We start from the raw sequence: 14,885 nt of genomic DNA, 5'->3' as shown, positions 1-14,885 counted from the left end.
GTCGCACAGCTGCGGAAGCCTTAGTGTTTTTTGTTAACACAACTGAAAGCGTAATGTCCATCTAAACCGCATCGCTGCAAATCGCTTTTTAAGGCCCATTTTTATCCAGTTGTCAGGATGTGAATCTTCTCTCCTGGAACACGTTAACCTAGCAGTGTTTATGCAAAGGACTAGGGAAAATAAAAGCTTTAAAGCCAGAATATTTGAGGAGACCCCAGCACAAAGTTTAAACCCTCCAGGGCCAGAGAGGACTGCAGTGTATTGCAGAGAGGAGACCATGGGGTTAAAGTTCATCTTATTGTTAACAACATTTGTCAGCCACCACGGGCCTGCCGTCTCTCTCTCCTTGTACAAGTGCTGAGCACTTCTCTGCTGGCAAATTCTCCTAACAAGACTATACATCTTAGACGAGGCTTCCGTGCCCATGAACAAAAGGTTTTCCTCCGACAATGAGATTATTCATATGTACAATCCCTCCCAAGAAAACATTACTTTAATTAGGTCTATCAAAGTAATTAGATATGCAAGCTCGGGTTGGCAATAACTAAAAAAAAAATGCTCACAAATAACATTACCAAGGAGTGCATTGCCACAACTTTTATTGCAATACATATCCACTAAACATGCTGAGGGGGGTTGGAACAGTCGGCCCCTGTGCCAAAATATTTCTGCGCCCCCAGCCATATCACGCTGTAGTGCTGTGGATTGTACAGTGTGCATTTTCTTGACCGCAATAGTGTATTGAAACGTTGTGCGCTCAATTTCTTAGTGGCAGCGATGATGCCACGAGGACTACCAGGCAAAGCTTTAAAAAGCCACCACCATGGCAGCCAGAGCAATGGTCCCTTAAAGCCGGGGTCCTTTGCAGTGGCTAATTTCCCTTCCCCCGGAGCCAGCACTCTAGTCGCTGTGGAAGGGGCACTCGTGTTAGGGAGAGCCAGTTCAAACATTGGAAACTGCCTTGTGTAGGCCCCCGTCTCTGATTGAGCTTCCAGACACCCTTCCCCGGGTGGAGCATGATCTCGCTGCAACCGTGGCACCCAGGAAATGGCAATACCGTGGTAATAACTAAATGTTGTATATGGACTTTCCACCAATTTTAGTATTCATGCACTTGATTATGTATTTGATATGAGATTTGGAGAGCTAAACTTTAGAACTGAATATAATCTGCCTGGTGTTAAAAAAAAAAAAAAAAAAACAAGCCCCCCCGCACCCCCAAAAAAACAACCTAAGAAATTATTTAGTACTATAATTATAAAAAACAGTATAATTGTTGAACCAAATGCCATTTTGGTTACATGGCAACTTACCAGCTCTCCGAGACCCGTGTGCTGGTGTAGCTAGTATGTTTTTCAAGTCTCTTGATGGACATATTTCTTCAGAATGTATTTCTTTAGCAGCATTTTCAGGCACACTAAATAGGAACATTGAATGAAGTGTTTATATATTATTTAAAAAAAAAAAAAAAGAAAGCATAAAAATGTTGACATTTTCCAAATTTTAAGTCTCAAGCCGAGATTGTTTGGATATCGGTTTATTACTGGAAAAATGTATATTCTGGAGTAGTTTGCTTCAATACATTGGGATAAACAACCTTCCTTTGGTGACTATTACTGGAAATGGTTATTTATATTATAAATAGGGTAGTATTGCTTGGTTGCATTAAAATAAATATATGTAAATACTATTTAGGTGATGCTATGTCTACTGGAAGACACCCTGCAGCCCACTCAATTCATTGGACAGTATGGTGTAATCCTGCGGTGGAAGGAGTGTTTTAGCAGAAGACCGCTTAGTAAATATGGCCCACAATATTATGTTTTGACAAGTTAAAATTAAGGAATTGATGCCTTCACAAAAAAATAAAGGCAAGTATAAGTATTTATAAAGAATTTGCAGTTGGACAATTTTCCTGTTTACACTTACGAGAGGCCCCCCCCGCATGAAAAATAACCAAATTAGGAAGACGGGACAGGACAAGGCAAAGATAAGAACTGTAACATCAACCGAAATGTCTGATAACAGCGTTTACAAATATTGCCAGGAAATGTTTATATGGTGTCATATTTTTATTACAAATATCCAACAATATGAGAGAGGAGATATAGATAGATAGGTAGGTAGATATATATATTGAACGACTTGCAGAGATGCAGAGATATCTCTGCAAGTTGTTCAATACAGTTGTCTCTCTATATATCTGCAAGTCGTTCAATACAGTCGTATATATCTATATCTATATCCAGTGTTCGACAAACCTATACATTTGCTCGCCCCGGGCGAGTGGATTTAACCCCCGGGCGAGTAAATATTGGCCCAAGCTGCACACGTTTGGTACTAGGTGGCGAGTAGATTTTTTGGTGATTTGTCAACCACTGTCTATATCTATATCTATATCTATATAGATATATATATGTGTAAGTCGTTCAATTTAGCCATATACCAGACTCACTGTATTAACACAGACATCTGGTCACATTTCTGTGGTCCTCTTTAAAACTTACTTTCCCTTCTTCTGCATTTTCTTGTTGATTAGCGCCATTGTATAATCATCATTCAGATTCGTACTATAGTCACTAACGCCAAAGTTCTCTATCTGCGGAAAGTCGTCTTCCAGCCTCAGGTCACACTTTGGGGTCTTGGCCACATTGAATGGAAGGATATCGGTGGGAGCCTTTAACACGTTCGTGGCATTCTCCTCCAGTGAGGTTTTTGTGGGTACTTTATTAGCCAGTGACCCCCACGCTGAAGGGAACTGGTAGTGAGACAGACCAAAGTCAGAGAGCTGTGGGGGGTGCAACAGATCCCAAGAGGTTGACGGCTTCTCCAATGCAGGCAGAGGTGGTATGTCTTCTGGGTCAGACTTATGAGGGCTCTGGTCATCGTTCTCACTTTCTGCTACATTTCAAAGTAATGAAAGTCATAATGAAAAGGCAGACACATTAATAACATAAAGACAACATGCTTATTGAAAAAGTCGCTCATAAATTGAAGCGAAAGCATCAAAGCTTCGGGAGTCCAATGTGCATTTTTGTTAACTGGCATGTACACTCCCATCTGAATCAAGCTGCAGGGGCTCATTAAATAGTGGAATTGTCAAAGGAACAGGTTTACCATTTTAGTCTAGAACAGGGGAGCGCAACCTTTTTTCCCTGCGCCTCCCTGCCGGCAGTTCTCCTCTCTTCGCGCCCCCCTCTTACCTTTGCTTCGGCGGCGGCATGATGTCACGTTGCCATGGCAATGTGACGTCATGACCATGCGGCGTCATTTGATGCCGCATCGCCATGGCGACACATTTAAGAAGCCGCCGGAGCCAAGATAAGTGAGGTTTACAGAGGCCTTCACCGCTTCCCCGGCACTTAATTTAAGTGACTTCGGGAAGCACGTGGGGCCTCTGTAAACCCAGCACCTCCCGCAGACAGTCTCGCGCCCCCCCCCCAGTTTGCGTACCGCTGGTCTAGAATCTAGACTAAATCTTTAACAAATCCAAGCACCTTCTCAATCAACCCTTGAACCCCCTTCAATCACCCCCTGGGGGTGAAATCATCTCTGGTTAAGAACCCCTGGTCTAGATCACTAGCTTTGCAAAAATGTTTAGTTTTTCTATGCTCATTAAACACATTTTGAATGAGGAACACCAATGAACAAGCATATAAGAGAATACAGTAGAAAAATGTACACTTTGAACATACTTTAAAAACATGCAGTCCTATTTGGCGGTTTTAAAAGAAAACATTTTATTAATCAATTTAGCAGTGTACCTGACTTCCTTAGAGAGAAGTAATCACTCTTATAAAAACCAACGCAAAAAAAATGATTTTTTGAAAAATTGATGCATTCAGTTGGGCTCTCTGAATACCAGCATATCAGCCAATTATAGGATTGACTAATAACGGCATCATAACTACTTTACAAATCAAACAGAAAAAAACCCCAAAATAAAATGATCTGTAAAATTGAGGACCATCTCATCACCGAAAGACAAGATAAAAATTATAAAATGCCTCCAAAGCATTTATTATGGAGATGTCAAGTTTAAAAAAAATATATACACACACACACACACACACACCTTAAAAATACCTGTCCGATTTTTATTTTATTTAGCAAATCAGCTACATTACTAACATATGTGTACAAGGCCATCTGCCACCACACGGATTAAAAAGGACTCTACATACTCTTTTAAAAGCATTTTTGTTGCTGGGGCCTTTTAGCAGATCACTTCTCATGCTTTCTATATTGGTTTTTATTTTTCTATCCGTTTTGAGGATTCTACTTACTTTCCAGAAAAATAATTAGCATCGCTTTTATAGGGACATTTTTACGTCTTTAAAAGTCGTTTCTTCGAAAATCGAGGAGTCAGAGAATTCAAGAGTAAAACAAAGAATGCATATATAAAAAGTACATTTTAAAGAAAAAAAGCTTCAACTGAGAACACACAAATTAATAATAATAAAAAAAAAATGTAGGGGACTGCAACTAATATTTGTGAGTCTAACGTAGATACCAACAGCATTGTAAAATAATTAGCACTGCCATTTTGAGACTCAAAAGCTGGATTTCCAAAACAAACTGTTTTTAAACACGGACAAGACTGTAACAATGGTATTTGGGAACAAGGCTAAACTTCTGAAGCTACCAATGACAGAGCTTCGGATAAGAACCAACTCTAAGGCCGTGATTATACCCAAAGCGGCCGGCGGCGTCGCGCAGCTCAAAATCAACTTGCAATAATACAATTAAAGTGTACATACCTAGCGCGACGCGCACGCAGACAGGGGCTGCAAAGCAACAGACAGGAGGGCAGACCTGGGAATTTGTTTTCATCAGGCGACGGCCACGTCACGTGAGCGGTTCAGCCAATGAGGGCGAACCGCTCACGGACGCGCCTCCCTGTCGCCTCCGGCTGCCTTCTGCCTGCAGTGCACATGCTGATCGGACGCATCGCAATGATGACGTCACGAGATCGCGCGCACACCCAGGCGGAGCTGGTATAACCGTAGCTCAATACCATCCTAGCCCCTTTCACTAGTTTCAAATACCTGGGCATATGGTTTGACTCCCATTTAACATTTGGGATGCACATTGATACCCTGACATACAAAATCTATGCCAAACTAGGTGTACTTTATAGGAACAAATCCTCCCTAAGTCTGCTGGTCAGAAAGCGCATCGCACAGCAAATGGCAATTATAGACTATGGGGACATAGTATATGGTACAGCACCCCAAACTCACCTTAGCAAACTAGATACCCTCTACAATTCAATATGCCGTTTTGTTCTCCAATGCAACTACAACACATCACTGCGAAATGCTCCAATAATTAGAATGATCATCACTAGAGTCTTGGCGCAAAGTTCATCTTTCCTGTCTTGCCTTGAAATACTTTCTGGGCAACCTACCCGCCTATCTGAAAAGCTCCTCACCCCTACCACATGCAGCACTTATCTGAGATCTGACTCCAAAAGACTGTTCATGGCCCCAAGGTTCAACAACGTATCCGGCCGCTCCTCCTTTCCGTGTACCCCAAAACTGGAACAATCTATCTGTCTCACAACCACCAGTCTAAGTTTAAAACTAAAGCTGTCTCATATTTTAATCTGGTCTGTAACTGTTACATACGCCTATAATATATTTTATCTTTAACTGTTCATGCAATGTTTTTATATATAATGTATAACCCTGTTCACCTAATGTAACCATGTAGTTGTAACCTTCATAACTCTGTGCCTAGGACACACTTAAAAATGAGAGGTAACTCTCAATGTATTACTTCCTGGTAAAACATTTTATAAATAAAATTACAAAAAAAAAAAATTCCCCATTGCTGCTCTAATCAAGAATCTGCAAAATCGCACAAAGACCTAATAACAAAACAAGCGTTATGTTTAAATGTTAAATAAAACATATTTATTACAAAAAATACCTGAATTGCCAATGTCAAGAGGTTTATATCCATATTTCTGAAAAGCATCTTTCACTTGTTGAACATCTGAAGCTGTTCTCTGCTGCAACACTTTGCAAACCTTCAGAAAAGCAGCAATTTCTTGACCTTTCGTAAAAAAAATGTCAACAGTGGTTTCGATATCGCCCTTAAAAAAAAATTAAATAATGTCAAACAAAATGTTATATCAATGTCGTAAATGCTTTGGGCAAAAAATAGCAACTGTACACCCCCCTCCCCTTATAATAAAAGTGCTCAGCATGAAACAGTAGGAGATTACAGCCCCTCCACATATCATATGGATATAGAGATATATATATATATAGAGATATATATATATATAGAGATATATAGATATATATAGAGATAGATATATATATATATATATAGAGATATATATATATATATAGAGATAGATATATATATATATATATAGAGATAGATATATATATATATATAGAGATAGATATATATATATATATATATAGCGATAGATATATATATATATATATATATAGAGATAGATATATATATATAGAGATAGATATATATATATATATATAGAGATAGATATATATATATATATATATAGAGATAGATATATATATATATATATATATATATATATATATATATATAGCGATAGATATATATATATATATATATATAGAGATAGATATATATATATATATATATATATAGATATATATATATATATATAGAGATAGATATATATATATATATAGAGATAGATATATATATATATATATATATATATATATATATATATATATATATATATAGATAGATATATATATATATAGATAGATATATATATATATAGAGATATATATATATATATATATATATATATATACAGCTAAACCCCGTTATAACGCGCCTCGTTATACCGCGATTCGGTTATAACGCGGTTTTCCCGTGGCTCCCGTTTTTTTTTAAAAAAAAAAAAAAAAAAAAAAAAATTTTTTAAAAAAATTTTTTTACATTTTTTTTTTTGCACACTGCACACACTCACTGCACACACACTGCTCATTGCTCACACTGCCACACTGCACACACACTGCACACTGCACACACACTGCTCATTGCTCACACTGACACACTGCACACACTCACTGCACACACACTGCTCATTGCTCACTGCCACACTGCACACACACTGCACACTGCACACACTCACTGCACACACACTGCTCATTGCTCACACTGCCACACTGCACACACACTGCACACTGCACACACACTGCTCATTGCTCACACTGACACACTGCACACACTCACTGCACACACACTGCTCATTGCTCACTGCCACACTGCACACACACTGCACACTGCACACACACTGCTCATTGCTCACACTGACACACTGCACACACACTGACCACACTCACGCACACTCACACACACTTACGCACACTCACGCACACTTACGCACACTTACAGACACTCACACACACACACACACACACTTACACACACTTAGACACTCACACACACTCACACACACTTACACACACTTACACACACTTAGACACTCACAGACACACACTCACACACACTCACACACACTTACACACTCACAGACACTCACACACACTCACACACACTTAGACACTCACAGACACTCACAGACACTCACACACACTCACACACACTCACACACACTCACACACACTCACACACACTCACACACACTTACTCACACACACTTACACACTCACAGACACTCACACACACTCACACACACTTACACACACACTCAGACACTTACCCACACTCACACACCCATATACACACACACACTTTCTCTCCCATATATACATACACACACACTCTCTCACTCTACACAGACGGGCCGCGACCAGCACCACCACCCGCTCCCCCCCCTCCTCCCGCGCAGGCAGCGGGAGCACCGGGGACAGCGGTGGGGAGAAGAAACCCCCCGCTACAACCTCCATGCAGGCAGCATGGTTCTGAGGTAAGCGGCGACCTGAGGGGACATCCCCACTCCCATCTCCTGCCCCGCGGCCTGTCCCGAGGTGACAGGGGGAAGCGGGGACAGGAGAGACATCCCCGCTCCCATCTCCTGCCCCGCGGCCTGTCCCGAGGTGACAGGGGGAAGCGGGGACAGGAGGGACATCCCCGCTCCCATCTCCTGCCCCGCGGCCTGTCCCGAGGTGACAGGGGGAAGCGGGGACAGGAGAGACATCCCCGCTCCCATCTCCTGCCCCGCGGCCTGTCCCGAGGTGACAGGGGGAAGCGGGGACAGGAGGGACATCCCCGCTCCCATCTCCTGCCCCGCGGCCTGTCCCGAGGTGACAGGGGGAAGCGGGGACAGGAGAGACATCCCCGCTCCCATCTCCTGCCCCGCGGCCTGTCCCGAGGTGACAGGGGGAAGCGGGGACAGGAGAGACATCCCCGCTCCCATCTCCTGCCCCGCGGCCTGTCCCGAGGTGACAGGGGGAAGCGGGGACAGGAGAGACATCCCCGCTCCCATCTCCTGCCCCGCGGCCTGTCCCGCGGTGACAGGGGGAAGCGGGGAGCGGAGGGACATGCCCGCTCCCATCTCCTGTCCCGCGGGATGAATATGCGCTAAAGCGCGGCGGCCATTTTTTTTTCTCGCGACCCCGTTAGTAACGCGGTGGTCTCGGGGTGGACCCCGAGACCCGCGTTATAACGGGGTTTAGCTGTATATATATATATATAGAGATAGATATATATATATAGAGATAGATATATATATATATATATATATATATATATATATATAGATAGATAGATAGATAGATAGATAGATAGATATAGAGTTCTTCAGTATTAGGTGATACCTTTTTTATTGGACTAACAATTTATGTCATAGGACAAGCTTTCGAGAGTTCTCTCTTCTTCAGGTCAGCAATACTGATTTACACAGTATTTATATTTATATTTATTGCTGACCTGAAGAAGAGAGGAGAACTCTCGAAAGCTTGTCCTATGACATAAATTGTTAGTCCAATAAAAAAGGTATCACCTAATACTGAAGAACTCATTTATTCTGCACTATCGCAACTGGACTAACACGGCTACTTTCTGCTTTATATATATATATAGAGATAGATATAGAGATATAGAGATATATATATATATATATATATATATATATATATATAGAGAGAGAGAGATAGAGAGATAGAGAGATAGAGATATATATATAGAGATAGATATAGAGATAGATATCTATCTATCTATATATATATATATATATATATACACACATACATACACATTCACACCTCTGTTTTTGTAACTACGCGTGTATAAAGTAGAGCTCTACTCAAGTTCTCAATGAAGTTCTCCATTGAATGTGACTGTTATTCCACTGTTCTTGGCTGTCACATTAAATGGAAAACTTCATTGTGAACTTCCGAGTAGAGCTCTACTTTGTAACTCTGTCTTTGAGGAGACCTGCACTTTGAAGAAATGGTTTGTCTGTGGTGTGTTGGCTGCACAAGCAGGATTCTCCTCGCCTGAAGCCGTTTCCCTGTACTTTGGAATTGTACAAATGATAAAAACAGGAGATATTACCTTCAAAGACTTTATTTCAGAACGAAGATCGTGCAAGACTCGCATCGGAGACTCGTCCTCATAGTCCAGATCTAGAAAGAAAAAATGCAAAGTGTTGTGTTGGTACAGTATGAAAGATAGGTAGTTTAATAGGGCTTAGGGACTAAAAACAAAAACAAACTAACATTATTTCTAAACCACATCAACACGTACATGTACGTTTTCTAAAGCAGGTATTCCTTTCATGAGTTACCTATTGAGGATGTAGGTTTAATGCACCAATTGTATTCTGTCTATTTTGTAAAGAGCTGCATACATGCATACCATAAATAGTAGGATTTGAACTTCAGTTTATTTTTGACTCGGTGCAGCTATTTATTTGGCTAATTTTAATTCTATATCCCTATTAATATTGCTTTTGATCTACCTTAAAGAAATGTCAGTAAATTCCACAGAGAATTTATTTAAGAACATAAATACCAGGAAAATACTGATATTAAAGCAATATGACGATAAACATTTATTTTATTCGATATTACCATTTTTTATTATCACAATACTAGTATCAGTCACCCATGGGAGTCGTTGATGTCTTAGGGATAATTAGTGGCATGCAGTTTAAGATACTAATTTCTGTTATGTTAAAGGGACCCAAACACCCATCCATTACTCTGCACTCCTCGGTGATGGCAGCACTCTCATTCCCCGTAGGATCGGTTTCCCCCCTCCTCCTTAATCCTTTTCCCCATCTCTGATGTTTAATGGCAAGAGGACGTATTCTAGATTTAAAAAATATAAGTTATTTAAAAGGCACGTTTACCTTGTAGTAAACGTTGAAGCTAAAACACCTCCAACTTGTAGTAAATGTTAAAGCTAAAAAGTTCTGTTTTTTCCTGTCGAATGGATATTTATCGCAATACATTTATTAATATCGTTATTGTGACAATTTTGGGGTGGTTTAATAATTGCCCAACCCCGCCAACCAGATTACAATTTCACCACAGATTGTCCACCGACGAGTCTTTTCTATGGGGTGGAAGCATCAAATGAATCTATATTGTAGAGCATCTGCTAGGACTGTGCCTTCATCAGGCTCCTCCAGCGAGCACACGTACCACTCTCCTCGTTACTGAACACTTGTTCAAGCTGCTGTGTCTCCTTCTCCAAGGTGACGGCCAGAGACCTTAATCTACTGAAGAAATTTCCAGTCACTGACACCGCCATGCTTAATAACAGAAACGCAGAAGAACCACAAGCTTTCACTAGGAGCTTAAAAAAAAAAAAAAGAAAAGAAAAAAGTTAAAATCTTACATTAAAGTGGGACCATACAGTTAAAACGACACTTGTTAGACGGAATGAGAAAGAAATCACATCAATGTAATTACAATTTCTTGCATTGTTTTTTTTTTAAACAGTGATCCATTCTGTGTCATGTTTCTTTTTTTGGACACATTACATTTTCAATACTTTATGCATTTGTTTATGTTCTCTTTAGGTGACAGGATTGTCATTTTTAGCTTTCAAATTCAATAATATAGAAATACTATTACAATACCAATGTGAAATGAACTTATGTCGTGATTTCCTACCTTGGCACATACCAAATGTCATCTAAAATGTGTCTTGGTGGATTATTGGCAATTACACCGACACTGACACACGTTCAAAGCTGAGATTTAGCAAATAAAACAACCCAATGAAAGCAGTGGGTTACTATTTTCTTTGACAAATCGAGTCTAATTTTATCTTTCCTGGTTTTGCCTCCTTTCTAAAAAGGCCAATGGGTTTGTACAAGAGAACAGAGTACACTGCAGGTCCCACTACATATCCCCTCGAGGGCCAGCAATGCATCGCTCTTCAATGTGCTGCCGCTGCTCCCTCGGGCACTAAAGGGGTTAAAATAGCAAGCTGCCCAACATATTCCTAGTTTCTAAAGGCTGATGCCCCATGGTTATTTAATAGGAAGCCCTTGCAGCGTTCTATTGGCCTGTGGTTTGGAGGCCATTTTGTTTCCCCTAAATGGGAGAACGCTGTATGTCGGGAACCAGGGGGATCCCAAATAGCTGAAAGTAGCACGATTTAGTTCTTGACGACACAATGGCTGTGATTGTGTTTAATGAGTTAAATATAGGCGATTTGTTTACATGTATTTGTAACTTTCATGTTAAAACGATGTTTTTATGGAGACCACACGCTGACAGGCTTATGTACATCCTTCTGTCATGAGACGGATTTTGTGCCTTTGGATCTATACAGTTATATTCAATTCTCATTTCTTTGTTTAAAATAATTCTGATTATTAGCCAAAAAAGTAAAAAAAATCTGTGACACAATCAGTATCAGAATTACATTGAACACGGAATAAAAACATTGATTTCGTTTTTTTAAGATCACAAATGACTGTTTTAGTTATTTTATTATTGTTTTGCTACGTGACCCTTTGTTAACCACTGTGGATTAACACTCACAAATCTTTAGTAAATTAGGGTTTCAAAGAGCTCTGCCCACTTATTTCTCAGTTTCATACTGCCTTGAAATCTCAGCACAACGACTTGATAGAGAAATAGATAACTATGTATTCCACTATTGTGTTCACCTGCAGTATTAATTTGAGGGCAGCATGATCTGGGGCTCCCATTGGTAGATGTCACTCAGGTAAGTGGCAGAGCAGATCTGGAGAGGGTAAGGTCACCCACTGGGTAAGCCACATCAGTGACACCAAGCACATAGCTGCCTTTTTTTAGGCGCCAAACCCCAGTTCTGCCCAACAACAGCCGGACCCCGCGCGCACAGAACACTCACCCCGCAATAACGGTCAGTGCGCGAGAGCCATAGCTCCACTTCCTAGCTGTCCCTCTCCTGCCGCTGCCGCCAACAAGTTGAATTTTTTTTTATTTTCCTTCGCATTCTATCAATAAACTTTATGTGTTTATTTTCCGCGCACAGAAGCGAAAAATCATTAAGAAGTACGTTTTTTTTTTTTTGTTTTTTTTTACGACGGAGCTCTGCCATCTTGTGGCTGGCGACATGAAAGGAATCTCCAAGTCACGCAGTTTTTTTTTTCCCAATAGCTTTATTAAGAAAGCAGTAACCCACAAATGTACATGTAACTGTTGGTTAATCTGATCCGGATCAAGTAAAACACAAAACAGTTAGTAATAAAGACTTGGGTTTTTTTTTTTTTTTTAGTTGCAAGTTATTTCTGTGGAAAAAAAAGAGTGGCTGATATTTGTGAGTCGGTTTTTTTTTTAACCCCTTCAGTGCCCACTGCCTAGGTGACCTGTGATGCATTTAAAAGGTGCAGTCCCACAATGTGCATAGAGAAGTAAAGTACTTTTGGGTTTATGTATTAACATTACACTGACCAACTCTCCTTATGTATGGGAGGGAATTGAATCACTGTATTTGAGGTGGAATGGAATCAATTTTTTTTTGCTGTCTCCCTTCAGATAATTCCTCCCAATACAAGTCGAGAAGTTTTTTGAAATCTGTTATGTTTTGTTTTTTTGTAATTTAATTTTTTTGAATCCCAAACATCCCTGAAAGAAGCGTGTACATGTTGACCAGTATGATTAGCACTCTGGATAACTCGGTGTCAAGCATCTTGTTGCTTTAGTAAGGCTACGCTTATAGCGACTGCGACGTCAGGCTGCGGTCGATGGAATAATCAAATTGAGATGACTTCCAGCGATCGCGACCAACCCGTCGCGCTTACTATAAGCACACGCGACGGCGGCAACGCATTTGTTTTGACGCGGCGTCGCTGTCACTATAAGCACAGCCTTAGATTTATAAATTGGGGTTTACGCCACCTCAGCCCTGGCAGATTTTTTGACACAGCTTTAAAAGGAGGAAAAAGTGAGGCACAGAGGCGTACAATTAAATGCATCGCATTATAATAGGAGCGCCAGGCAACTCCTCCCTAAATCAGATTGCTGATCCCCATAGGGAAAAACTTGGAGCACACAACTTGATACATTGACACAGAGAGGCAAGATTATTACAATCCCCCCTCCACTTCCTGCTAATATCACTCCACACATTACCTTAGTACTGTATGTAAGGGTGTGCTAGAACCAGGTGCGTGTGTACGGCAGGTTCCGCGACGGCACGGTAATACAGGGTGCCGCCATGTTGTTGCGCAATATTGCGAAGGACACTGACAAGGTGAAGAGGTCGCGCCTGCGCAAGGGGAGCGCGCGAACATCAGGCCAATAAGGAAAGGCTCTGATAATGGACGGCAACTCCCGCGAGCTCTGGGAAAATCACCTGATGCTAGGAGCCAATGAGAGGGCGGGGATTACGGAAACAGGAACAGGAAGCGTGGGGGCAGAGACCACGCTAGGAGAGGAGCTCGGGACCGAGCGAGAGGAGGTAGTGTGAGTGCAGGGGGTCCGTGACCCGCCTGCATATGCCAGCTATTACTCCCCAGGCCCATAGGAAGTTCCCCTGAGTCACAGTAGGCTGCTGTACTGCAGGGACGCCCGATAGTGGAAGGAATTGTCACCTTAGTCAGGGACAGCGCACAGAGTTGTGGACAGTTACAGTCATCTGGGATCAGACGGCTGGACATCACGACATCCGGAGGATCCGAGCGGAGGCAACGGACCCTTTGCGAAGAGGCACCGGTCACCGCCGTGACCGGAAGGTACAATTGTAAAGCAAGTGCACCAACACCGGTCATCAGGCGCTGATCCCGCCTTAGGAATAACTCTTGTAGTGACACTAGCAGGTGGCTAGCGGACTGAGTATATTAGCTAACCTCTTACAAGGACAATACTCTATAGAGCGTGGCAGAGCCACTGTTATATGGGACAATTTCACTAGGAATGCGGCTGAGCCGCGATAGTATAAGGACTCCAACGTTATAGTATAAGTATATAAGTTATGTGTGATGTTGTATAGAGAGTAAGATATGGTTACCTATGCACAGTAAACTTGGTTGCACGCATTGTTGGTATGTTTCTTGCCCAGGGCGATCTTACGTAACGGGGATCCTGGGTAAGTGGAGGCGCTGCGCTAGAACCCTTGCCCCAGGCTCCCAGCTAGCGGAGGCTCATATCTCCTGGAGCCGCAGGTTAAGTACAGCACTAGTAGTCCCTTAGGAAGGTGTTCAGAAAAAGGGCTACATTTGGAGGCGCTGCTGAGATTCAGACCCGGGGTGCCCCTATATTTTTTTTCTCAATTGTGCAACAAGTTATTCCACCATGTCTGTGCCCTCGCCGCTTGAGGTGTGCAAGTGGGCCCAGCGGCATGAGATTCCCCTGACACGTGTTTTTAGCCTGGGGCATGTTCCCGCCGTTCTCTCACTCGGCACTGTGACGGACCGTGTCAGAAAACTTCCGCTCATGGACACTGCCCGAGTG

At 41.6% G+C, this 14,885-nt stretch overlaps 1 protein-coding gene across 4 annotated transcripts in view; it reads right to left on the bottom strand.

Annotated features, from left to right (window-relative positions):
* The window catches only part of SKA3 (spindle and kinetochore associated complex subunit 3), a 29,757-nt gene extending 16,100 nt beyond the window's left edge, over nt 1–13,657 (bottom strand). The window contains exons 1-6 of one of the 4 annotated variants that reach the window (XM_075592272.1): nt 13,566–13,657; nt 10,635–10,788; nt 9,541–9,611; nt 5,935–6,100; nt 2,508–2,901; nt 1,314–1,417 (exon numbers count right to left, since the gene is read on the bottom strand). In XM_075592272.1, coding sequence (XP_075448387.1) covers nt 1,314–1,417; nt 2,508–2,901; nt 5,935–6,100; nt 9,541–9,611; nt 10,635–10,743 — 844 coding nt within the window. In that variant the 5' untranslated portion in view covers nt 10,744–10,788; nt 13,566–13,657. Of the gene's footprint in view, nt 1–1,313; nt 1,418–2,507; nt 2,902–5,934; nt 6,101–9,540; nt 9,612–10,634; nt 10,789–12,115; nt 12,288–12,321; nt 12,460–13,565 lie in introns of those variants that run through there. The other 3 variants (XM_075592271.1, XM_075592269.1, XM_075592270.1) reach the window with 3 other exon arrangements.
* Nucleotides 13,658–14,885: the final 1,228 nt, after the last annotated feature.

This window comes from Ascaphus truei, chromosome 3, assembly GCF_040206685.1.
Source record: "Ascaphus truei isolate aAscTru1 chromosome 3, aAscTru1.hap1, whole genome shotgun sequence".
Lineage (NCBI taxonomy): Eukaryota > Metazoa > Chordata > Amphibia > Anura > Ascaphidae > Ascaphus > Ascaphus truei.
The sequence above is the reverse complement of the archived record's forward strand: the minus strand, read 5'-3'. Positions and strand labels throughout refer to the sequence as shown.